This window comes from Bubalus bubalis, chromosome X (genome assembly GCF_019923935.1).
Source record: "Bubalus bubalis isolate 160015118507 breed Murrah chromosome X, NDDB_SH_1, whole genome shotgun sequence".
NCBI lineage: Eukaryota > Metazoa > Chordata > Mammalia > Artiodactyla > Bovidae > Bubalus > Bubalus bubalis.
The window spans coordinates 42,786,703-42,813,824 of record NC_059181.1 but is presented as its reverse complement, the minus strand read 5'-3'; the positions used below and the strand labels follow the sequence as shown (position 1 = coordinate 42,813,824).

General features: G+C 40.7%; 1 protein-coding gene across 1 annotated transcript in view; it reads right to left on the bottom strand.

Moving 5' to 3' along the window:
• Positions 1–400: 400 nt before the first annotated feature.
• Positions 401–27,122, bottom strand: part of MAOA (monoamine oxidase A) — an 80,320-nt gene continuing 53,598 nt past the window's right edge. The window contains exons 6-15 of the mRNA XM_006049722.3: positions 26,965–27,106; positions 20,811–20,960; positions 20,035–20,194; positions 19,051–19,147; positions 14,101–14,154; positions 7,879–7,936; positions 6,578–6,675; positions 4,368–4,479; positions 4,061–4,123; positions 401–3,860 (exon numbers count right to left, since the gene is read on the bottom strand). Coding sequence (XP_006049784.1) covers positions 3,714–3,860; positions 4,061–4,123; positions 4,368–4,479; positions 6,578–6,675; positions 7,879–7,936; positions 14,101–14,154; positions 19,051–19,147; positions 20,035–20,194; positions 20,811–20,960; positions 26,965–27,106 — 1,081 coding nt within the window. The 3' untranslated portion in view covers positions 401–3,713. The remainder of the gene's footprint in view (positions 3,861–4,060; positions 4,124–4,367; positions 4,480–6,577; positions 6,676–7,878; positions 7,937–14,100; positions 14,155–19,050; positions 19,148–20,034; positions 20,195–20,810; positions 20,961–26,964; positions 27,107–27,122) is intronic.

The window sequence follows — 27,122 nt, the reverse complement described above, 5'->3', positions numbered from 1 at the left end:
GGCAAGCACAGAATTCTGGTAACAAATGCATAAATCACATAATGTTGACACAAAAAGAATCCTTGAGAACCACCAAGGTCAACCCACCCTTTTCCAGATGGGGAGACTGAGGCAGAGAACCAAGGCATTTGTTCAAGGAATCATAAGCTAATTAAGTGAAAAAGCTCTGATCAAACTCCACATCTTTTGTGGCCCAGTTGGGCAGATAATATTCTTGTGTTTAATCAGCTTCCAGGAAATCTTGAAAAAATCCAACTCAAACTGAACTTTGAGAATTTGGAGTCCATACCAGGTGGCTTTTTAAGCTCGTCCTTTATGGACAACACTTCATTGCAACCTCCTGCTATAGGAAGCCATTTAACCTTCAAGCCATCACCTAAATAGAGGAGCCAGGTCTGAATCAGAGGTGATAGTGCACTTTATTAACAAACAAAACAATACCAGACAGGCAAAACTGTACTTCAGTGTCAATACATACACACATGTGTACTCCCACGTGTAGCACTGGGGCACATTTCAGACGGAACAGTAGGCACCAAGTTCACAGACTAAACATGGTTCACAATCCTTCAATACTGTGTCTTCAGGTTGATATACATCCTTATTTAAAAGCTGGGACAAGAAGGTTAACTTTTCAAATCTCATTCTTAACCTTACTATTGAGTGAGGCTGACAGCCTTCAGAACTGTGAAGCAGGTGACTGAACAGGGCCAGGCTTGATCAGCTGCTTAAACTGACTTGAGAGCAGGTGGAAGAGAAGACCTGTTGCATCTCGGGATTGGATCACCTCACGTATGTGGGGAAGTTCTCAGCTGCCATTTCACCCATAGGCACCACCTGGGCTGGCATTCATTTTTAATAATCTGTAGCTTAACAGGGTTGATCTAATTAGGATGAATTAATGGGTTCGCTAAAAAGTTTGAGAAGAGGGTAAATCCCATATTCTGGGAGTCCTTCGACATGCGAGACATGTTAACTATGTTAACAACTTGATGACTGTTAAAACTGTTGCCAGTTAAATTTGTCAGCATTTCCCCAGAGGTGTGTCAGAACCAAGTTAATCAGTAAGCAAACAGAAATAACTGAAATAGATCAGGGATGTGATTTCTCAAAGCACTTTGGTATAAAATGTAGCAAGTTCTTACATATTAGGGCATAGCCAAGACAATACCAAAACTCTCAACTTAGCTAAAATGCTTTTCAATTGCAAGGTATAGACTGGCAGAAAATCCTGCTCTTTGCTCTCAGGATGTAATTTTGGATTTACAATAAGGTTAATTATGTAATAAACTTGGGTTGGTTCCTCTGGCAATCTTTAATTCCCATTCAATAAAAAAATAGACAGCAGATTAGATTAAGAGTTACTGGGAGGTAATAGAAATAATGATGTGACATGAATACTGAATATGGGAGAAGATAGAAGCAGCAGTAGACTCATCAGCTTTGAAACAACTGTGCGGCATTTAGTACAGGGGCAAAGACGATGGTATCACTCTATTAAAAATGGTATCACTCTATTAAAAATGGCATACTGTATTATAAAAGTATAAAATAATCCAGAGACAGAACGGTTGACAGGATTAATTCTAAAAAAGGAATTTGAATCTAGCTTATGTACTAAATGTGTGGAAGTGACTCCATCAAAATATTAGTTGATTTAAATATTTTGGCACACAAAGAACAAGCTTCAGCTAGCTAGAAACTTCATTTAAAATGAAATGCCTCATTCATCAATGATGCAGGATATTACTGGGTATCTACCACCTGGGTAGTTGAGTCCACAGAATCTTCTGAATCTTCTCGACCGCTTTATTTGATCACATCTGTGTTGATTTTCATATGTGTGTGTGTGTGTGTGTGTATACATTTTATGGCTGAAACTTTTGGGTTTTTTAAAAAATCTGACAGTTTTTTTTTGTTTGTTTTTTTGCCACATGGGGCAGCTTGCAGGATCTTAGTTCCCCAACCAGGGATCAAACCCTGGACCTGGTGGTGAAAGCACAGAGTCTTAACCTCTGGACCGCCAGGGAACTCCCCCAACAGTTTTTAAAATGGGAAAGATAAGAGGTGAGTACTGTTCTGAACTCACATTTCTCCTAAGATAAACTTAATCTTCATATATAAAATCATTCAATTTCATGTCTTTTATAAATCTTAATAATGAAAGCAAGTGAGGTTATAACAAGAGCCCTAATTTCCTTTCTGTGCTTGATTAGTCTCATGAAATAACAATCAGAAATTTGTCATGTGCATTTCAGTACTTATTTGAGAGAAACTGGCATGGTGGTATTACTCAAAGGTAACCATGTGGAAGTGCTTCCCTGGTGGCACAGTGGTAAAGAATCTGCCTGCAATGCAGGAGACACAGGTTTGATCCCTGGGTCAGAAATATCCCCTAGAGAAGGAAACGGCAACCCACTCCAGTATTCTTGCCTGGAAAATCCCATGGACAGAGGAGCCTAGCAGGCTACAGTTCATGGGGTCACAAAGAGTCAGACACGACTGAGCCAGTAAACAACAATAACAAACCATGTAAAAAACATACTTAGTTAACAGATCTGCCTGATTTTATTATGGCTGTAGAAAAAAAAAAGAAAAAAATATCTGCCACTAAGGGCCTTCAGAAGGGTCTACCTGAAGAAAGGAAAATATTGCTTCCTTAGAATTGGCAGAATGTTATCAAGGACAATGGGCCAAGTAATGTGTAGCCACCTTCCAGGAGGATGCGAAGAAGCCTACTGCAGTCGGTCTCATGAGGAGCAAAACAGGGAGCCCTCCTGGGGGACAGTCTTGCTACTATTTGCTCATCTAGGGAGCTACATACCAGTCACAGCAAATCAATTTAAACATCCCTTGGTAAACACTGTCCTCTTTAAGAAAAAGAGGAAAAATGCAAACAAACTATCACAAAGACTAGATGTCTAGAAGTTTAGTTTAGTTTTAATGTTAGTCACTCCGTTGTGTCTAACTCTTTATGACCCCATGGACTGTAGCCTGCCAGGCTCCTCTGTCCATGGAATTCTCCAGGCAAGAATACTAGAGTAGATTGCCATGCTCTCCTCAAGGGGATCTTCCTGACCCAGGGATCAAACCTGGGTCTCCTACATTGCAGGCAGATTCTTTGCGGTCTGAGCTACCAGTGTCTAGAAACTTCACAGGAATTAGAAGTGGTCAGGAGATCCCTGAGACAGCAGCCCACAAGATGTTGTGGTCTGAGGGCCTGAACCCTACCTCCACTGCTTTCCCTTATCCAAAGTGGGGACTGCTCACCCAGGAAGCTTCGAGTCTCTGGGCCTACACTTTATCCTTTGCTAAGAACTTCAAAGGACAATCACAGGCTGGGCTTTAATCTACTCAACCTTTACAGAGAGAAAGTTAAATGCTTCATTCCTGCGATCATCAGGTATTTTATGTTAAAGGGGAGAAAAATAGGACACAGAAACTGTTTCTCATGAGCATGTCAACTTTAACTTCTTGATGTTAAGAAATTGATCACAGGTTATTTTTCTACCAATCAACACGAGCTGGTCTACAGACAAATCACAAGATGGAGCTTGATCTTCTGGAAATTAAGGAGGTCATACACTGAGATTAAACTGAGGGGTTAAATCGGTTCACTTAAAGATGATCTGATTGCACGGCTGTTCTATGGGTCAGCAATTTGCTTTTGATGATACTGGGGAAGGATAAGCAAAAAGCATGAAGCCAAAACTTCAGGATCGGCTTAGCAGCCTGAATCTGTACATCACAAACCCCAGGGCAGTTATCGATGTGGAAAACCCAACGATCTTCAGCAGGCCTGATACGGAAGGCAGGTTTCTCTCCCAGAAGCTGGGGGTGATCTCTACAGCTGGAACATCCTGGATGAATGAACATAGATCATTAGCAAAAAAAAAAAAAAAAAAAAAACTCTTGCAGGAATAAGGAGTGGTAAAATATATCTGTAAAATCAGTGTCTGGATCTGCCCTGGAGAGTGGCATCTACAAAGACATCAGAGGCTAGAAGTTGAGAGTTTTATATGCGATTCCTGGTCTATAGAGATGGAGCTACCAAACTTACTTCAGCTTCAGGTTCTTGGATCCAGATATCTTTGGCAGCCAGCTTCCCCAAAGCATTCAAAACCTGAAAGAAACAAAAAAGAAAAAGAAAAGACCTGAAGAAAGTGGCCATGATATTATGAGGTTCTGTACTTTCGACAGATTCAAGGCCCTGCTGGCCACAGATGAGCCTCATGAGTGGAGTGAGGGGCAGAGAAGTGGACATCTATTAATAGATAGATGATCAGTGGCACGATCTGGAAAGATCAGATGACAACTATGTCAGTGGACTCAAGAGGGAAAGCCAGCCATTCGGCTTCCTGTCTTACCTCTCTAGCTGCCCGTTCACCGGCCTCTACTGCTCCTTCCATATAACCGCTCCATTGTGTGGCAGTCTCCGTGCCAGCAAAGTAAATCCTGCCTACAGGTTGGCGAATAACCCTTCAAGGGAACAGAGAGGTCACACAGTTACCTGGGAAGGCGCTGAGGGTAAATGAGCTAATCGTGGCCCTCACCTAAAACCCCACAGAAGACAAGGAAGCCCAAATTGTTTCCAAAACTCCCATGCAACTCAGCCAAAGGTGAAAGGCTCCTCCTTGTTTCCTGGGTCTGCACCAAAGGATCTGAGCTTTCAAGCCAGAGAGAATCAAGATATGAGATCATCAATCGCTAAAGGTAATGAGACCTTTTTCTAGCTAGCTAGAATTAAAATGTAAGAACATACATTAAGTCCACACTCAGATTCATTTGCTGCATGTTTCCTATTTGCAGTCCATTCTGCTACCTACAGTAAGGCGTGTGTTCTTCATGAGATCTCATCTGACTGCCGGGAAGAACAATGGTGGTGAGTGGGAAGACAGGAAGAGGAACTCATTTCTAGCAAAGGAGAGATCCAAAGGATTATGTGTCTATCTTCTTCAAAAACAACCTCTGGGAGTTTGGGGTTAGTAGATGCAAACTGTTACATATAGAATGGATGGACAACAAGGCCCTATTGTATAGCTCAGGGAGCTATACTCAATGTCCTGGGATAAACAATACTGGAAACAAATATAAAAAAGAATATGTAAAATGCATAACTGAGTCACTTTTCCTGTATGGAAGAAATTAACACAACACAGTAAATCAACTACAATTAAAAAAAAAAAAACAAAAAAAAACCTCTGTACAATTAGCTTCTATGGATGTATCCAGAGACTGGCTGAGGGTAGTGAAATGGGCTTTCTCTTACAGAGAGGTCTTGGTGAAAAGAACCACGGAAAGGCTGGGCTGAATGAGCCACTGTCCCCTCCTACCTTGTTAGCTTTGATTCTTACAGCCACTTGCATGAAATCTCTTAAACCGTGTACCTCCACCCCAAAGGACTTCACCTCAACCTGCCGTCACACCTTTTTCCAACTCAGGAATCCTTGGCTTCATCTATCCCTGATCCTAGTCCCATCTCTTAGACTTCTACTTTGATTCCAGAACCACTCCAGTTCATCAATACTGTTATCACTAACAAAGGCTATTCATTCTTGGCTTGAGATTTGACAGAAATAGCCAACACTAACTGCCCTTTGGAAAAGGAATTGTAAAAAGCACCCAAGATTCCCCATGAATCGTTTAATCTTGCATCAGATATTGATGACTTTCACTGGAATACTACACGTGTCTATTGAACTAAAATCATTGTGTAATTAATAATTCAGTTAAGAAAAACAAATGAAAAGCTCATATAAGGAAAGGATTAACAAACCCTTCTTCCTTCTCTGTGGACACACATGCCCTTGAGTTAACATTTTAGGTCTGTTCCTCTAGAAACCCGATGAAGGCATAAGGCCATATATGTTACCAGGCAACTGCTGCTTATGGTAAAAATGGCTGTCCTCCACCCCCTCACTGGTAACTTGTATCTAGGCTGGGAAAACTCATAAATTGCAAATATCTGGAAAGAGTCTAAATATCTGGGAAATGTTTGGGCTTTCTTGAGCATGCTGCCTCTTGTAACTGGGCATATCCTTTGTGGAGATCCTAGATACTGCCTATGAGGCTGTTTTAAGACACAAAGGCTCCTGTGAGCTAAGGGGTTTCTAAGCTAAGGTGAAGTCTCCCATCTTGTGCGCATGTCAACTGCTCACACTTTAGCCGTACACAGTGAGGTGCTTCCCCATGATGTCTGATGCTGCTCTGCTGGCAAGACATCTTTAGCCCATGTCCTTTTCTGTAGATTGGTGCCCAGGAGCCTAGGGTAGTTGTGCAAGACTAAATGTTTAGTTGAGCTCAAGAAGGCTCCTTGGAGGACACTGCAGCTTGCAGGATTCTCACGTGTACCAGTGACTCCTGAATTCCTCACCAGTGCTCTGCAATTGTTCTATGTGCTGCCAGGCACTGTTCTACGTATGGACATACTTCTTTTCCTATGGACACCTAGAGTATACAAACTATCTGGGACATTACATATAGGAATGCTGATTCCTGTTTCTAAACTGAGCTTGGCTTATCTAGCTTTAAGCTTGGCACACGTCTTGTATCTATTGGTACAGTGTTTGGGTAGTACCTTCCGTATTGAGTCATGATCCCCGGGGGGAAGTAGGCAGTGTAGCAGCCTCCGGAGTACTGCTCCTGACACCAGTTCTTCTCTTCGTAGTGCACTGGCTGCAGTTCAGTGGGGAGAAAAGTTCAAAGGGAAGACAAAGCTGAAATGCTGCCAGTCAATGATTAAGGCTCTTATGTGCTTTACTGTAACAAAAAGTTTGAAGTTTATTTTTTTTAAGTAGTCCTGTTTTTATAACTTAAGGGGAAACATGACAGTACCAAGTAATGGCCTTTTGTGAGGTACCAACAGACAAAACACATACACTTTGACTTTCTCAACCTCTTGCCTAGGAGAGACAGGAAGTATTCCAATATCTGGAAGAGAGGGTATCTCTATGTGGATTCTGAAGTCTTTAAGACTCTATCAACAATCAGGTTCTGGAAGGGTCTGCTCAAATCTCTGCATTCTTTAAATAACAGACCTTACTTCCCTATCTACCAGGGCATTACTGCTAAAAAAGGGGTGGGGGTAGAAGGGAGAAAGTAGAAGGAAAGCATAGTGTCTAAGAAAAAGGCTTTTTTCAGAACCACTTCTCTCAGCTGGAAATGTGAATGATGGGAATACTATTAAAAAGAGGACAGTTAAAGATGAAAAATATTTCCCAAGGGACGTGAGAGGACCTACTCTGATTTCCCTAACACATTCTGCAAGTTTAGTCTTCCAACAGTTCAGAGAAAATCCCCTGGAAGAGCCCCCCCGCTCTCTGCTAGGGTCTTTAAAAAGAATTTCATTCTCTTAATTGCTTTCAGTGGTAGATTGAGAGCACCGAAATTCCTAAATGAAGTGTAAATTGAGTCTGCAGATGGAAAAACAAATTAGTATGACTTTGACCTGGGCAGAGAGTTCAGATTCAGCCTATCTTATCAAGTATATACTACTGTTCCTGCATCAACAAATAATGATATAGCTGGGATTTTTTTTGGCAGCGATCAGTTGACACTGACAAGAGGGCAGGGCCTCTGTTCCAGGGACTGATCTCAGTCACCCTGGAGATAATACCTGCAGCTTCTGCCTCTCATTACTCCTGGCTGCCAGTTATTCAGCGAACATTTAAACAGCCCAAGGAACTGCTGCATCAGAAATTGCATGCACCGACAGCAGCATTTTAATGGCCCTTTGTGACTGCTGAAGTTAATCCTCCAGTAAGCATATCCCTTTATACTCTCTTCATAAGACTGTCAGGAAACCAGAATCTGCTTTGCTTTACCACTCAGAGCAAACAGAGCAGAACCTGCTAGGGATTAAAGATGGGGATTTCTTACATGTAAAGCTTCTTGAGATCCTAGCACTTTGGCGTACAGTTCACAGATTTTTCTTTTCCTATAAAAAAAAAAAAAGAACCAAAGAATGTGAAGGAAGTAATGACTGATGAGTATGGAATAAACACAGTGAGTTCCAGGGTTCTTGCAATGAACCAGATTTATTAAGTGAAAAATTAAAATCAATGGCCTTCAGTCACTACACTGAATGACCAGTTCCTTGAATCTCTGCCCTCAAATTAACTCTCTTTTTCCCGACACAGTTATGTGCTTTGAAGATTCAACTGACTGTTCTCTTTTACATTTTTGCCTCTTCCACTACCTACTACCATATCTTTTCAAGATTAAAATGGAGAAAATGAGATTGAATTAAATTCAGTTTTAGGAATTGATTCTAAGTCACTATTTGGAAATATGCAAAATTCTAAATCCCTTTTATAAGTCTATAGTAAGTATGATGTGTCTTTTAACTATCCTATGTTTATGTTTTAAATATCTACCAACATATAAAGCTCATTTAATCTTTTAAATATAACATAACACATGCTATACTAGGAGAGGCCTATGGTCATTCCAGGGTAGTAATCTGTCACTTGTCAGAATGGTCTGTGGACACAGTACTGGGTCCTAAGGGCATGGAGGGGCAGTGGGCAAGATGTGTTATGTGATAATACCTTAAAACAGTCTCTGACCACCCTCATAATTCATTGTGCAAATTACCAGCACAGAACATGGCATGTACTGTATCTTAAAAATCAGTAGTTTTATTCATCTAAGCACTTCTTTTAAAAAAAGATTACCATTTATTTATTTTTATTTGGCAATGCCATTTGCCCTGCAGGATGTTAGTTCCCCAACCAGGGACTGAACCAGAAGTTAAAGCATTGAGTCCTAATCACTGGACTGCCAGAGAATTCCCTATCTAAGCACTTCTTGAAACAGATACATTTTAAACTCACAATCACTCTTGGTAAAGTTTAAAAGCTCTAATTTACTAAAATTACCCATTTTAGAAATGAATAGGTCTGTTTTAGAAATTGTTTAAACAGGTTAACACTGATCCAGTTATACACGATAGGTATTTATCTTTTTTAGTCTTTATATAGGTTAAATATTGAAAGCACTTCAAAATACTTTCTTATACACTAATAAATGACTGGAAAAAATTGCTAAAAATGTGGTAAATGGTTTAATTCAAATCTGTAAGATAAGCATTAAAAGCTAAAGAGACAAATGGTAAAAAAAAATATTGGGGGGAAGGAAGGAGGTAAGGGAAGGTTATAGTTATTAGAAATAAATTTTAAAAGATGCCAATTTCATGTTGCCAGTTACAATAGAAAACAAGTGTTCCCAATTTCACAGGTGTTCCCAATTTCTCTGAATAATGTTGGACAAAGTGTAACTTTATATATTTACCTGAATGCTCACACTTACATGATTTATACAACTCCTAGAGTTTCCATCTTGTGGCTATAGTAGTAAATCAAGAGAAGGAGGTGGAATGATAAATGTTGTTTACTGATACCACTTTACCATGGAAGGTTTTAAGGGAGAGACAAATGCCACTTCTGAGGTGATGTCACACATCATTAGATAGCTATTTAAGTTCCAGTACAGACAGCAAGATTCACTGTCCTTCAAGGAGCTGTTCATACTACAGCTCAATAATGATAAAGGAAAGGCAGAACTGGAAGAAGTCTCAAGACTACTGTGTACCTGTCTGTCTCTCTCTGTGTAATCCAAGCCATTCATTTCAGATGTGAAGAGACTGAGGCTCAGTGCGCTCAAGAGACTAGCTCAACATCACTCAGCTCATTAATGGCAGGGTCAAGGGTCTACTCTCCTGAGCATCCCACCCGTAGTAAGTGCTCAATAAAAATTTACTGAATCAAAATCCATCCTCAGTCCAGTGTGGTACCCTCTTTTCTACTCTATGATATGACTGATTCTTACCTACTTCACAAGAGTGTTACAAGAAATAATTCTGATATTTTGAGTCAATAAGAAAACAAAAATATTGACAATCATTATCCTGAAAACTTAACAATGCTTCATTTACTTTAGGTACATGTAATAACATCTTTGTTAAAACAGAGTGAACTCTAAAATGTAATCAAACTACTCTATAGTTAACTTTTCATTCAAGAACAGTAAACCAGTTATCATAGAAATTTGTCATTATTGACTGTATTTCACATTATTAAATGAGTCAATGATGAGTTCTAATGAACACATAGGAAATTATCTTCTCTATCCCTTTCTCCCTTTAATATAAAAAATTTTTAGAAAAGTTATATAAGATAAGGATGGTACAACAATGCACTGGTTGCTTAGCTAGGCTCTAAAAATAACAGAACATACTTTAAATGATGTACAAAAGAAGTCATTGTGCAAGTTGGATATACGTACTGGTTTCTAAACCTGGCTGCTCATCATAATTACTCAAAAGGCTTGTTAAAATATGCAAATACTCAGGCCCCACCCCTAACCTACCAAATCATAATCTATCAGCCTCAGAAAAAATATATTTTCCAACATCCTTTGGGAAATGTTGATGTAGTTTGTTCTGGGAACTATTACTTAAGTCAATGACATTCAGAATTCCAAGTGGTTTTGCCTTATAAAAACTTTTGAGAAGTTTAGCCACTATGTGGAATCAAAACCAAATGTCTACATCCAGGCTGGTATTTATTTTACTATTAATAAGGAGGGAAGGCAGGAAATCCAAAAGAAAATGTCAAGCTTAGTATGACATAATGAAAAAAAATACACATTAGATGCTATTCGTGACTTTGTCACAAGCTGGCTATGGACCCTTGAACAAATCATTCCCCATCGCCAGACCCCCAACTTCTTCCTCTATTGAGTGAGTAGGCAGACACTAAAATAGTTCCCCTTTCCTGACATCAAATCTCATGGTTGCTCAAATAAACAAACCCATGTGCAATTGTGGGAATGTCTGCGGCCTTTCCCTAACTTGCAAAGTCATCAAAGTAACTCTCAAAGCAAGGTCTGCTAGTTGATTTGCTGCTTCATTTTTAAATCAAATGCAGAGAGAAGTATATATTTGCACGCACACCCTCTTCAAAAGCTAACACAGGATTTAGGGTTATCCCTGTCGTAATGAAAGGGTTTGCATAACTCAATGAAGCTATGAGCCATATCGTGCAGGGCCACCCAAGATGGAAGGGTCATAGTGAAGAGTTTTGAGACAATGTGGTCCACTGGAGGAGGGAATGGCAAACCACTCCAGTATTTTGACTGTGAGAACCCCATGAATATTATGAAAAGGCAGAAAGATATGACACCAGAAGATGAGCACCCCCAGGTTGGAAGGTGTCTAATATGCTACTGGGGAAGAGTAGAGGGCAGTTACTAATATCTCCAGAAAGAATGAAAGAAGAAGCTGGGACAAAGCAGAAATGATGCTCAGTTGTGGATGTATCTGGTGGTGAAACTAAAGTCCAATGCCATAAAGAACAATATTGCATAGGAACCTGGAATGTTAGGTCCATGAATCAAGGTAAATTGGATGTGGTCAAGCAGGAGATGGCAAGAGTGAACATCAACGTCTTAGGAATCAGTGAACTAAAATGGACAGGAATGGGCGAATTTAATTCAGATGACCATCATATCAACTACTGTGGGCAAGAATCCCTTCAAAGAAATGGAGTAGCCCTCATAGTCAACAAGAGTCTGAAACGCAGTACTTGGGTGCAATCTCAAAAACAACAGAATGATCTTAGTTCGTTTCCAAGGCAAACCATTCAACATCACAGTAATCTAATCACAGTAAGTCTATGACCCAAGCAGTAATGCTGAAAGAGGAATAGTTCCATGAAGACCTACATGACCTTCTAGAACTAACACCAAAAAAAGATGTCCTTTTCATCATGTGGGGGTTGGAATGCAAAAGTAGGAAGTCAAGAGATACCTGGAGTAACAGGCAAGTTTGGCCTTTGGAGTACAAAATGAAGCAGGGCAAAGGCTAACAGAGTTTTGTCAAGAGAACACACTGGTTATAGAAAACACCCTTTTCCACCAATACAAGAGATGACTCTATGCATGGACATCACCAGATGTAATCAGATTGATTATATTCTTTGCAGCCAGAGATGGAGAAGCTCTATACAGTCAGCAAAAACAAGACCAGATCTGACTATGGCTCAGATCATGAGCTCTATAAGGGGCAAAATTCAGACTTAAATTGAAGAAACTAGGGAAAAACCACTAGGCCATTCAGGTATGATCTAAATCAAATCCCTTATGATTATACAACGGAGGTTATGAATAGATTCAAGGGATTAGATCTGGTAGAGAATGTGTCTGAACAACTATGGAGAGAAGTTTGTAACATTGGACAGGAGGCAGTAACCAAATCCACCCCCAAGAAAAATAAATGCAAGAAGGCAAAGTGGTTGTCTCTGGAGGCTTTACAAATAGCTGAGGAAAAAGAAAAGTGAAAGGCAAGTGAGAAAGGGAAAGATATACCCAACTGAATGCAGAGTTCCAGAGAATAACAAGGAGAGATAAGGTCTTCTTAAATGAACAATGCAAAAATAGAGGAAAACAACAGAATGGGAAAGACTAGGTATCTCTTCAAGAAAACTGGAGACACCAAGGGAACATTTCATGCAAGGATGGGCACGATAAAGGACAGAAATGGTAAGGACCTAACTGAAGCAGAAGAGATTAAGAATAGGTGGTAAGAATACACAGAAGAATTATACAAAAAAGGCCTTAATGGCCCAGATAACCATGATGATGTGGTCACTCAACTAGAGCCAGACATCCTGGAGTGTGAAGTCAAGTGGGCCTTAGGAAGCATTGCTATGAACAAAGCTAGTGGAGGTGATGGAATTCCAGCTGAGCTATTTCAAATCCTAAAAGATGATGCTGTTAAAGTGCTGCATTTAATATGCCAGCAAATTTGGAAAACAGCAGTGACCACAGGCCTGGAAAAAGTCATTTTTCATTGCAATCCCAAAGAAGGGTAATGCCAAAGAATGTTCAAACTACCATACAATTACACTCATTTCACTTGCTACTAAGGTTATGCTCAAAATCCTTCAAGCTAGTCTTCAGCAGTACATGAACTGAGAATTTCCAGATGTACAAGCTGGATTTAGAAAAGGCAGAGGAACCAGAGATCAAATTGCCAACATCTGCTGGATCATAGAGAAAGCAAGGGAATTCCAGAAAAACATCTGCTTCATTGACTCCACTAAAGCCTTTGTGTGGATCACAACAAACTGTGGAAAATTCTTAAAGAGATGGGAATATCAGACCACTTTACCTGTCTCCTGAGAAACCTGTGTGTAGGACAAGAAGCAACAGTTAGAACCAGACATGGAACAATGGACTGGTTCCAAATTGGGAAAGGAGTATGATAAGGCTGTGTACTGTCACCCTGTTTATTTAACTTATATGTAGAGTACATCATGTGAAATGCTGGACTGGATGAATCCCAAGCTGGAACCAAAACTGCCAGGAGAAACATCAACAATCTCAGATATGCAGATGATACCACTCTAATGGCAGAAAATGAAGAGGAACTAAAGAGCCTCTTGGTGAGGGTGAAAGAGGAGAGTGAAACAGCTGACTTGAAACTCAACATTCAAAAAACTAAGACCATGGCATTTGGTCCCACCACTTCATGACAAATAGAAGGGGAAAAAGTGGAAGTAGGGATAGATTTTATTTTCTTGGACTCCAAAATCACTGTGGATGGTGACTGCAGCCATGAAATTAAAAGACGCTTCCACCTTGGAAGGGAAGTTATGACAAACCTAGATGGTATATTAAAAAGCAGAGACATCACCTTGCTGACAAATGTGCAATAGGTTTGAACACCTATGTATGGATCTGCTTTTCAGAAAAAGTACATGTTGGAGAACCTTGGAGATGGAATAAAGGTCATTGGGACTTGGCCTCTTAAGCTTTATTCAGAGCTAACATTTTTTAATGATTTTTCTCCATCCATCTTACTGAGAAACCCTACCTCTCAACCCCTGTAAAACAAACACAGAGGTGTAAAACTAAATTAATATATGCACGTGGGAGGAATGAGTCAAAAGGGGGGCTAGCAAAATACAAAAAGGTTGATTTGTTGGGATTTTGAGATTAACAGATTATTGCATTTTTCATAATGTTATTATACTGTTGTTAGTGCAACAAGCACAATAAAAAGCTAACCTTTTACATATTTCAGATGTAAATTCTTACCTTATATCTTTATGCACTTTAGCGAGGCGGTCAGCTTTTCGAGCGAGGATAAAGCTGGGGAGAGAAATTACGTTTGAATGATTAGGTGACGGTGGTTTATCTTAAGAGTTGTCTCTTCTTTTTAAAGTGTTCTTGCCTATATCTACAGTAATACCCTAAATACAAGCAAGTTCCATTCCAAGAACGCATCTGTAAATCCAATTTTTTCATAAGTCCAACATAGTTAGCCTAGGTACCCAACTAACACAATCGGTTATATAGTACTATACTCTACTACTAATAATAAATCTAATAATAATAATAAGTAAGTAAGTGTTAGTCGCTCAGACGTGCCCAACTCTTTGCGACCCCATGGACTGCAGCCCACCAGGGTCCTCTGTCCATGAGATTTTCCAGGCAAGGATACTGGAGTGGGTTGCCATTTCCTTCTCCAGGGGATCTTCCCAACCCAAGGATTGAACCTGGGTCTCTTGCACTGCAGGCAGATTCTTTACCAACTGAGCTACAAGGGAAGCAGGCTTATAATATTTTTCACACAAATAATATATAAAAAACAAACAGAAAAAAACACTTTTAATCTTACAGTACAGTACTTAGAAAAGTGCAGGCGTATAGTACAACAGCTGGCATATGGGGCTGGCACCCACGTTTATATCTTTGAAAGTTCACAACTTGAAGGTTTGTATGTAGGGGACTTACTGTACTCGGCACTAATACACTCTCCCAACACTCTCCCATTATTTCCATATACTAGAGCAAATGCCAAGCTGTCCTCATCTGCTTCTGGGTCCAAAACCCCTGCCAGGGGTGGGCTCCTAAACAATAGATCACTACCTACTCAATATTTTATAGCCAAAGTTCAGTACAGTTCTTGGCATACAGTAGGAAATTAACTATGTAGATGAATTAATGTTGCATTAAATGATGAGCCTGGTAATGACTGTTGCCATCTGTCAAGTTACTTGATAAAAGCTGGAAAAACAAATATCAAAAAGTGCTTGTTGGGAATTCCCTGGTGGTCCAGCAGTTAGGACTTCGAGCTTCCACTGCAGGGGGCATGGGTTCAATCCTTGGTCAGGGATTTAAGATCTCACATACCAAAGGCATGGCCAAAAAAAAAAATAAATAAAGTGCCTGAAGTGGATGCCATGGTGGGCCACCCAGATTCCTCTTCAGGACCAAACACTCATTACCCTCAGCTCACAGCCAAGCCCCTCCCTAGCAAACTCTGCAGCAGAGAACTGCCTGGTGAAAGGTCCCATCCCTTCTCAGAATGAATGCCAGAGTGTGATGGGTACCAAAGCCTACTGCATGGTGCAGACACCTAGTGCAGACACCTCTGAAAGGCAATCCTTACTTTGAGGCCTCTGTTGGGACAACACTGGAGCCCAACCGTTCCCTCTGCCCAATCCTGATTCCTTCCCTCCCCCACAGGTAGTATGTGTCCATGTGCTCAGTCACTTCAGTCGTGTCTGACTCTGTGCGACCCTATGAACTGTAGCCTGTCAGGCTCCTCTGTCCATGGAATTCTCCAGGCTAGAATACTGGAGTGGGCTGACATTCCCTTCTCCAAGGGATCTTCCCAACCCAGGAATAGAACCCGCATCTCTTGCATCTCATGCATTGACAGGCTGGTTCTTTACCACTAGCGCCACCTGGGAAGCCCAGGCAGCACTCCACAGAGCAATTCCTGATGAACCTCCTAAACCCAAATCTCCACCTCCAAGTTGACTTCCTGGGAAACCAGCCTAGCACAGTCCTCAAATTCAGTGACTCAGTAAAACTCAGTTATGATCTGTCTGCTTCCCTTTGATCAAGTAGATTCTACTTATTATGCTATTATTAATTGCTTGTATATTTTAAAGAATGGAATTGTAACAAGAAATCCTTAGCTATACTATGATTAGAAAGCTTGCCAAAAAATCCAAATGAGCCAAAGGACAATGGAGTGATTTCTCCAAATAAGAAAAGTTTTAAAATTGTATTTTTTTGTTGTTGTTCTAGACAAAGACAAATAGATCAGGACTGAAAATGCAAAGGATGAAGACAGAAATTTTGTCCTCTCCCTCAATTCCCTCTCCCCCAGTTAAACTGTTCCTCAATTTGATTGGCCATTCCTTTAGAGTTGTTATTTGAGATCATTCTGGGAAGCAAAGATATAAAATGCACTTGTGTTCACCCAGAGTACAGTATTTGAGAGGAAGCTGTGGAATCTTTAAGAAATTTGAACCATTGAACTCTGGGAGATATAGTCATGATTTTGCTTGATTTAACTAACACTTTATGTTGTGGCTTGCTGGTAAGGTGAAAGTGAAAGGGAAGTCAGTGGTGTCTGACTCTTTGCGACCCCATGGACTGTAGCCTACCAGGCTTCTCAGTCCATGGGATTTTCCAGGCAATAGTAATGGAGCGGATTGCCATTTCCTTCTTCAGGGGATCTTCCCGACCCAGGCATTGAACCCAGGTCTCCCACATTGTACACAGACGCTTAACAGCTGGTAAGGTGCTAGGTGCTAAGTCACTTCAGTCATGTCTGACTCTTTGTGACCTGGTGGACTGTAGCTCACCTGGCTCCTCTGGAAAGAACATGAGTGGGTTGCATACCCTCCTCCAGGGGATCTTCCCGACCCAGGGATCAAACCCACATCTCTTGCATTGGCAGGCAGGTTCTTTACCACTGCACCACCTGGGAAGCCGTAGTAATAATGATTTTAGTTAAATTTTAGGTTTATGCAACAATTGTATGTGGTATTTCAGTGAAAATCACCAACAGCTGATAGAAGATTAAATGATCTATCTGAAAGCCTTTTAGATCCTGGGTGCTTTTCACAGTTTTTCTAAAGGGCAGTGAGTGTTGGCTCTGTCTGTCAAATCTCAAGTCCTAAATGAAATAACCTCTTTGATCTAACTGTAAGAATGGACAATTATCATCCAACTTTCTTTGGTGTTTTATTGGGGAAATTATACACCCTGGCTTTGGGGTGGGAACATTTCTCAGCTCTAAAGTACAAGGTCCTTTCTAGTTTCCAAAGGCAAGTAGTTATCACACACAGTGCTGGGCAATTACAGCATCCCTATCTTCAAGGCTTTCATTGCCTAGAGCAAAGAGCAGGGTGGAGGCAATATAGCTTCAATGCAAGAACAGGGTGAAAACAATTGTCCAGATAAAACAGATTAGAATATCACTTTCTCAGTGTGTTAGTCGCTCAGTTGTGCCCAACTCTTTGGGACCCCATGGACTGTAGGAGCTGCATAAATAAACCCATTACCATCTAGAAGGCTTCTGCAGTCCATGTCCTTGTTGCTGTGCTGTGCTTAGTCACTCAGTCATGTCCAACTCCTTGCAACCCGTGGACTGTATCCTGCCAGGCTTTGCTGTCTTTGGGGATTCTCCAGGCAAGAATACTGGAGTGGGTTGCCATGCCCTCTTCCAGGGGATCTTCCCTACCCAGGGATTGAACCCAGGTCTCCTGCATTGCAAGTGGAGACTTTTTACCGTCTGAGCCACCAGGGAAGCCCATATCCTTGTTAATAAAGCTAAAGAAAGCCCAGAACAGTGGATGCCACAGTATTTCATTCCCAGGGCAAGAAAAACATCAATATTCTTTCATCTTCAGTCAGATAGGTCTTGACCAGTAGTCTCCAGAAACCTCTGTCTCAACTTCTTGCTTTTCTTTGGCACATAAAAAGGGACGGCAAACTCCCCAAACAATCTATGTATTTTCTTGCCCAGTGGGGTCAGAGATGAATAGGCTACAATGTTCCTATAATCTTTACATTGTGAGCACCTGCCCTTGCCAGGGAGGCTGGTGCTCTTTCTTACATCTGACAGTGAGAGAAGCGGTTACAAAATGTTTTGCTGGCAGTCCAGTAGCAGAGTCTGCTTTCTAAGTCCCTAGGGTCATGGGTGTGCTCCTTTGGATTTTGTAATTTCCCTTCAATGACACAATGCACATGAGCTTAACTCTCCTGGGGCACAGGGGAAAACCAATGGTCTCCAAAAGTCACTTGACTGCTAGAGAAGCTGTGCTCTTTTATTGCAATGTGCTAGAATAAATAACCCTTTTGTTGGTATTGCTTTGAGGAGGACTAAAAGGTATGACAACTGGGAGGCTACGGCACTTCTTGGAAATTTCTTTGTGGGAGCTCTGATTCCCTCTCTGGACCCCTAGTCTCCAGAGGGAAGAGTAGCTGTGTGAGGCAGGAGAGGAAAAGAGAGTTCCTCTTCCAGACACAGAACCTTGCCCTGGCACCATTCCTCATGGAAGACAGCCATGGAGTGACTTACTGGAAAAAGTGCCCTACATTCAAGGCCTGGCTGGCTCTCCTTCAAACTGCACTTCATTGGTCATTCATCTTATCTCCCAGGGTAACTGTGAACAAAATTTTCTTTTCTTTTGGCCATGCCACATGGCTTGTGGGATCTTAGTTTCCCGACCAGAGATTGGACCTGGGCCCTTGGCATTGAGAGCTTGGAGTCCTAACCGCTGGACCACCAGGGAATTCCAGCAATTAAAATATTAACATTTGCTATGTAGTGCTGTCTAGAATGGAGAGAGGACTAGAGCCCAGAAAATATAACTTTGGAAGGTTGTACAGGACAAAACAGTTCTCATTCCAGAATGGCTGTAAACATTCTGTAGGCAAAGTGGTCTGCCATGCCATCTGTCTAGCTGTATTTTTCACTCTTGTCCTCCACATGTAAGTTTCATGGGGGAAAGAAATCAATGGACACAAGTTCAAAGTGGTGTTCACTTTAGTCAAGTTTCCCAGTGTTCTCGTGCCATTTACTCTATGACTCTAATATTACCAAACATGAAAACATGATATATTGTCTATAGGGTTACTTAGTGTTGCTTGAGCTTGAGTGCAAAACAACATGCTCTGCTAGTTCCCACACCAAGACACCAACATAGTTTGCAAAATGCAGAACATCCAGGTCTCACTTACCCCATGATAGCAGGCAGTGATCCATCTGGCTTGGTATCATCCAGTGTTATTGAAATTGGAGCTTCCTCATCTTCAATGATCATACAGCCACAGTAATCTTAACCAGAAGAAAAATAATAGGAGATTGAGAAACTTCATCAGGGATTTAGGAAGGACATTTTAAAGTATATATATAAAACTATTTCGCTAAAAGGAAGGCAAAACTTAAACTATTGGTCTTTGCCCTGATCCCAGAAGTTCTTTTCCATTAAATACACTCACTGATTAAACAAGGATGTTTGGTCACCCAGACATATTAGAAAATGACCCATCTCGATGACCTTTACATAAAGGTCAGGTATGATCAATGCATGAGTAAAATTGTAAGATGGCCTTGGAGTTGTGGAATACACAAGAAACAGTAGGGTGTGTTAGAAGGAATCACCTCTGGGAAACCAGGGAAGAAGTGGCAAGAAGGAATCCTTTTAGTATGAGATGAAGGCTTAGCAGCAACAAACACCACATCCGCCCAGACCCTGCCTCATGCCAACACCGGAACAGGAAGTCTCATTGTTACCATTTTATACAGAGGCTGAGGCTGAGAGGTGAAGTGTCACCTGAGGCAACAAAGCTAGTAAGCAAGTGGGGCCCAGGAATGTGTGACTTCAAAGGAGCGCTCTTTCACAGTGGTCCTTTGTCTTACTCCGCTCATGAAGAGGAAGTGGTGAGACATATGCCAGGGGCCTGGACAATGTGGCCCTGCAACTGGAGGGCCTGCTGCCTTGCCTCTCACTATCAGCAAGCACTCTTGGGGCCATTTTGTGTTGCTGGGGACTATGAAGAGATGGACAGACTAAGATTTCTGATCCTTTCTCTACCAACTGGAAACACATCTTTTTCTGTTCAATGTGAAGTATATGTTCCTACTGAACTGAACTGATATGTTCCTAAAAAAGAGTGCAGTCTTCTCTTAATACAATTTAAACATGAATAAACACAGCCTACCCTTTTTCTTCCAAAAGGCCTCCTTGTAATACATCATGCACTTAATGACAGCCCCCATTGGAAGACGCTGTATCAGCTGGTTTCGCTCTGATGGAAGCTCTGGTCTAAAGTGTATCTTGGCAGTCAAAGTTGGTGGGATGGCACTAATGACATATCGGCACTGAAACAAACAGACACAAAATACCATCTCAAATGTGAGTCACAGTCTTTGCAGGGGACATGAAACATCACATTTATCATTTTGAGGGACACTAAGCAGTCACAATGTACAGTATGAGACCACTGTGAGGCAACAGCACAGAACAAGGCACATCAACTAAGGCTAATAATTTGGAAGACTGAGTCAGAAATATGCCAGCATCAATCATGCCACTGCTTAGATTATATCTGTTAGAAGCTGCAGAAGACAGAAACATGTTAGTCGCTCAGTCGTGACTGACTCTTTGTGAGCCTGCCAGGCTTCTCTGTCCATGGCATTCTCCAGGTAAGAATACTGGAGTGGGTGGCCATTCCCTTCTCCAGGGGATCCTCCCCACCCAGGGAGCAAACCCAGGTCTCTTGCATTGCAGGCAGATTCTTCACCATCTGAGCCACCAGGCTATTAGAGACCTACTTAATATAAGCTCTTTAAATTTTATTTATTTATGGGCCACACCGTGAGGCAGGCAGGATCTTAGTTCTCTAATCAGGGGATGGAACTTGTGCCCCAAGGTCCTAACCACTGGTCCATCAGGGAATTCCCATAATACACATTTCTTTTGACAAAACTAAATTACCTCATAAAGTTCGTGATCCAGGGTCTCTACGGTGATGTTTTCACTTGACTGGTCAACATAGGTGACAGGACTCCTCAGTTTCACCCTGTCCCCTAGGAGTTGCATTATCCGTTCACTTACTTGACCAGATCCACCTACAAACTTCCGTTCCTACAGGAAAAGGCAGGCAGGGATGGAAATGTGACAAATGCCCCAGGAAGGAAAGCCATATTTACCACTGATTAGAAACCTCTGGAAAATCACAGGCCATACCTCCACTCTCTGCACTGTTAAGTTAGAAGAACTCATTAGGACGGGGCAGTCTACCAAGACACCTCAGACACCATGCTCTCTAATGCAGCTTCACGTGATAAAAAGCTGTTACCAGCTTATGGAATCACAGAATCAGTGGGAAGGGATGAATTGGGAGATTGGGATTGACATTATATATATAAAATAGATAACTAATAAGAACCTACTGTGTAGCACAGGGAACTCTACTCAATATTCTGTTAAAGGCCTAGATGGGGAAACAATCTATTAAAAAAAAGAGTGGATACATGTGTATGTATAACTGATTTACTTTGCTGTATACCTGAAACTAACATAACATTGGACATCAACTATATCCCAATAAAAATTTAAAATTAAATCACAGAATCAGAAGGAAGGTTTCCCTAGACCACTGGAACCTTGACCAAATGCAAATATCAGCAAGCTTCAAATGCTCAAGAGTGCAGTGCATGGAGGGTGTCTGGTGACAGGGAGGGTGCTGTGCTTCTCCCAGGGGGAGGCAGTTTCCTTTTTTTAAAAAAAAATTGATTATTTTTTTCTAGTTTCACTGAGATGGGGATGCAGTTTCTTAACTCCCCTCAGTTTTTTAAAGTCCCAGGCCAGGACTGTCTAGGCGCAACAGGCTCATGGTGCTCTCAAGGATCACCTGGTCATCACCAAAAGATGTTCTTAGAATCTAAATCTCAGCTGTTGAGAACTTTTTGCCAAAATGCCTGGAAGTTTCACTGGGAGGACAGAAGAGTGAAGGCTAAGCATCTGCCTATTCCTCCAGACATTGTGGACTAGCTTCCTTGAGCAGCTCTATAAGACCATGAGTGCTGCACCCTAGTGCCATCAGCTATGCTCACCATGGAAATGCTTCCAGCTTAATCTAAGGTCAGTCCTTAATACAGTGCATTTTGGAAGAACCAGGGGAATATTTTTAGCCTGCTAGAGATCGATGATTCTTTGAATGATTAGAAATACAAGTAGGCAGACTGAAGCACAGCCCACCATTGTACAATTAGGTACCTTAATCACGTTCCTCCAGAAAGCCTATGCCAGCAGCCTCACAATAATTTTTACACTTGGATAACTGGCTATTGTCTTAATGACACCACTATAGCTCCTTATAAAAACATTCCCAAAGTAGTTTAGTTTCATGATCTGTCCATCCTCACAAAACCAGAACCATTTCATTTATAATTTGACCTCTGTTTTCCAAGAGTTACTCTGAATGTTAGTATAGTGGAAAGACCAGGAACTCTTTTCCATCTTCATGTCTAGTATTTGTTGAACTAAACTATTAAAGGATAAATAACTATTAAACTATTAAAGGATAAATCTAAGTTCTTTGTAAAGGTATTGTGATAATGGTTTTACATTCATAATCTGAACTATGCCCTCCAAAAGGTCATGTGGAGTCTGCCTAGAAGTATCTTGGCTCCTCTGAATGAGGGATATAACACAGTACTGTAAAGAAATTATCTTTCAATTAAAAAATAAATTAACTAAATACATATATATATATATATATATATGAAAAAGAAGTGAAGCCGCTCAGTTGTGCCAACTCTTTGTGACCCCATGGATTGTAGCCTACAAGGCTCCTCTGTCCATGGAATTTTCCAGGCAAGAGTACTAGACTGGGTTGCCATTTCCTTCATATATATATATATATATATATATATATATACATATAAACTGAGTCAAGATATTTCCAAAAGACAAATATAGATTAAAAGGAGTAATATGGGATTTCTAGATGTAAAGGCACTTAAAAAATGCGACTGCCTTATGTTTGCTAAAGCTGAAGGTCAAACTGGCAACCATAAGAACAACTTGGGGACTTCTGGAGGTCTCCCAAGGAGAGGAATAATTCACTAAGTAGACAATGACTCTACACCTCATACTATGAAACAGAGCATAAGTTAGAACTAAATTGCTCTCAATTAAACCTTATCCCATTGAGGCATAACATTCTTAGAAAAGAGATACCCATTTTCTTTCACTAAGGGAGAGTCTTGAAATAAAGACTCACAGAGTTTGGAAAACCCGGGAATTAAAATTCTGGCTTTACTACTGGCTTGTTGTGTATCCAACCAGGGAGCCAGATGAGTTACATTCATTAGTAATGGCTGTGGTATCAGTTCAGTTCAGTCGCTCAGTTGTGTCTGACTCTTTGCAACTCCATGGACTGCAGCACATCAGGCCTCCCTGTCCATCACCAACTCCCGGAGTTTACTCAAATTCATGTCCATCGAGTCAGTGATGCCATCCAACCATCTCATCCTCTATCGTTCCCTTCTCCTCCTGCCTTCAATCTTTCCCAGCACAAAGGTTTTTCAAATGAATCAGTTCTTCGCATCAGGTGGCCAAAGTATTGGAGTTTCAGCTTCAGCATCAGTCCTTCTAATGAATATTCAGGACTGATTTCCTTTAGGATTGACTGGTTTGATCTCGTTGCACTCCCTGGGACTCTCAAAAGTCTTCTCCAACACCACAGTTCAAAAGCATCAATTCACTGGGGCATCAGAGTCTTGCTGATCTTAATCTGCTTCTTGTTGGTTCAATATTTCTTATGAAGAAGAGCTTGAAGTATAGAGCTTGAATTATTTAAAATACTAAGTCATTCTATGTTTCCATTTTATTAATGGGATGTTGCAATCAGTTGTAAACTAATAAACTTATATAGTGATTTGCACAAAGACTCCATGAACAAAAACTGCACAGTTAAGTACAAAAAGTATCTAATTTGGAGACTTAAATGTCTTCCATAGTCATAGTAATGGCCTTTACATAAAAGACTAATAGGAATTCTACATATATTAATTCTTTGATAAAATCTAGACTCAAATCAGTGTACTCTCCATTATACACTTAGTTGAATCAGTCCTATTAGGTTGGTAATAGATTTTTTTTATATACCCAAATTTAATTTAAAAGTAAACTCTAGTTATTAAGCTCTATTAAAAAGAAATCCAGAAGCACATTTTTCCTGCACAAATCAGTTACAAAGTTCAAAAGTGTTTCTTATGCTTTAAGACTCAGTTTTTAACTTTGTAAACCACATCTGAAAGACTTGGCACTTCTGCATTATTGTGTTTCATTTCTTTTTCTTTTTTTCTATTTTGATTAAGAGGATAGTAGAAAAAGATTTTCTGGCATTTTTATTCACTTGGTTAATTTGTATAAGCTTCTGATTGCCAGTTGCTCAGATAACAAGTGACAAGGCAGAATTCTGGAAAGCATTAAAGTTCCTTAAACCTAAGGCTAAATCTTGAACATATTATTGAATTCTTTCCTATGCTGATAGCTGGCAGATTGACAGCTGCACATTTGGCATGCTTTGATTTTTGGTTCTGGGGGTATTTTGGGACTTTATTTTTCATTGCAGATTTATTTGGCAATGTACAGTAAAATTTGTAAACTTGCTTCAAGTTTATGAATAAAGAACCACTTAAAAAAAAAAAGCATCGATTCATTGGTGCTCAGCTTTCTTTATAGTCCAACTCTCACATCCATACATGACTACTGGAAAAACCATAGCCTTGACTAGATGGACCTTTGTTGGAAAGTAATGTCTCTGCTTTTTAATATGCTGTCTAGGTTGGTCATAACTTTTCTTCCAAGGAGCAAGCGTCTTTCAATTTCATGACTGCAGTCACCATCCGCAGTGATTTTAGAGCCCCAAAAGATAAAGTCTGCCACTGTTTCCACTGTTTCCCCACTATTTGCCATGAAGTGATGGGACTGGATGCCATGATCTTACTTTTCTGAATGTTGAGCTTTAAGCCAATTTTTTCACTCTCCTCTTTCACTTTCATTAAGAGCTCTTTACTTCTTCACTTTCTGCCATAAGGGTGGTGTCATCTGCATATCTGAGGTGATTGATATTTCTCCTGGCAATCTTGACTCCAGCTTGTGCTTCAGCTAGACCAGCATTTCTCATGATGTACTCTGCATATAAGTTCAATAAGCAAGGTAACAATATACAACCTTGACATACTCCTTTCCTGATTTGTAACCAGTCTGTTGTTCCATGTCCAGTTCTAACTGTTGCTTCCTGACCTGCATACGGATTTCTCAAGAGGCAGGTCAGGTGGTCTGGTATTCCCATCTCTTTCAGAATTTTCCAGAGTTTGTTGTGATCCACACAGTCAAAGGCTTTGGCATAGTTAATAAAGCAGAAGTAGATGTTTTTCCGCAACTCTCTTGCTTTTTCGGTGATCCAATGGATACTGGCAGTTTGATCTCTGGCTCCTCTGACTTTTCTAAATCCATATTGAACATCTGAAAGTTCACTGTTCATGTACTGTTGAAGCCTGGCTTGGAGAATTTTGAGCATTACTTTACTAGCATGTGAGATGAGTGCAATTGTGTGGTAGTTTGAGCATTCTTTGGCATTGCCTTTCTTTGGGATTGGAATGAAAACAGACCTTTTCCAGTCCTGTGGCCACTACTGAGTTTTCCAAATTTGCTGGCATATTGAGTGCAACACCTTCACAGCATCATCATTTAGGATTTGAAATAGCTCAACTGGAATTCCATCACCTCCACTAGCTTTGTTTGTAGTGATGCTTCCTAAGGCCCACTCGACTTCACACTCCAGGGTGTCTGGCTCTAGGTGAGTGATCATACCATCATGATTATCTGGGTCGTTAAGATCTTTTTCTGTATAGTTCTTGTGTGTATTCTTGCCACCTCTTCTTAATATCTTTTACTTCTGTTAGGTCCATACCATTTCTGTCCTTTATTGTACCCATCTTTTAATGAGATGTTCCCTTGGTAACTCTAATTTTCTTGAAGAGATTTCTAGTCTTTCCCATTCTATTATTTTCCTCTATTTCTTTGCATTGATCTCCGAGGTCGGCTTTCTTATCTCTTCTTGCTATTCTTTGGAACTCTGCATTCAAATGGGTATATCTTTTCTTTTCTCCTTTGCCTTTTGCTTCTCTTCTTTTCACAGCTATTTGTAAGGCCTCCTCAGACAACCATTTTGCCTTTTTGCATTTCTTTTTCTTGGGGATGGGCTTGATCCCTGCTTCCTGTATTATGTCACAAACCTCCATCTGTAGTTCTTCAGGCACTCTGTCTATCAGATCTAATCCCTTGAATCTATTTGTCACTTCCACTGTAAAATCATAAGGGATTTGATTTAGGGTGTGTTATGGAAGCAGGGCAAATGCTGCTGCTGCTAAGTTGCTTCAGTCATGTCCGACTCTGTGCGACCCCATAGACCGCAGCCCACCAGGCTCCTCCGTCCATGGGATTCCCCAGGCAAGAACACTGGAGTGGGTTGCCATTTCCTTCTCCAATATGTGAAAGTGAAGTTGCTCAGTCGTGTCTGACTTATAGCGACCCCATGGACTGCAGCCTACCAGGCTCCTCCATCCATGGGATTTTCTAAGGCAAGAGTACTGGAGTGGCTTGCCATTGCCTTCTCCGAGGGCAAATGCTAGTAGGCAGCAAAATTTATCCCCAAAATGTCGAATTTACTATTAAAAGAGTAACCAGAAATCACTTGTATTAGAAGAATAGTCAGTTCCATTCTATAACAGGTAACATAAAATAATAACTCTGAGACACAGAATGGGACCAAAAGTCTCATGCCTGGAACAGAGATGACTTTAATGACAATTTAGTGAGCTCCTCCTACATATTCTAATTTCACCTTCTTCCAAAAGGAAGGAACTGAATTCCTCAAACCAAATTCAAAATGAGACATTCTTTAGTTGTGAACTTACTTTTGGAAATGAGAAAATTTTGTTTTCAGGAAACCTTTTTTTGAAATTGTTTCAAATTCACTCATGTTTCAAAATATAGAAGCAATTATTAAGATACTGCACTGGCTGAGGACAAAATCAACATGAAGTTCAGTGTGAGAATGGACACTTCATACCTGGCCACCGTTGGTAATGGAGAATATCCGAGTTGTGCCTCCACATTGTTTCACGTACCACAAGAACCACAGGGCAGACACCTCATGGGGTTCAGAGGTCACATTGATATTCACAAAGAGAGATGCAAACTGCCGAGCAGTCCTGGTCATAGAACAAG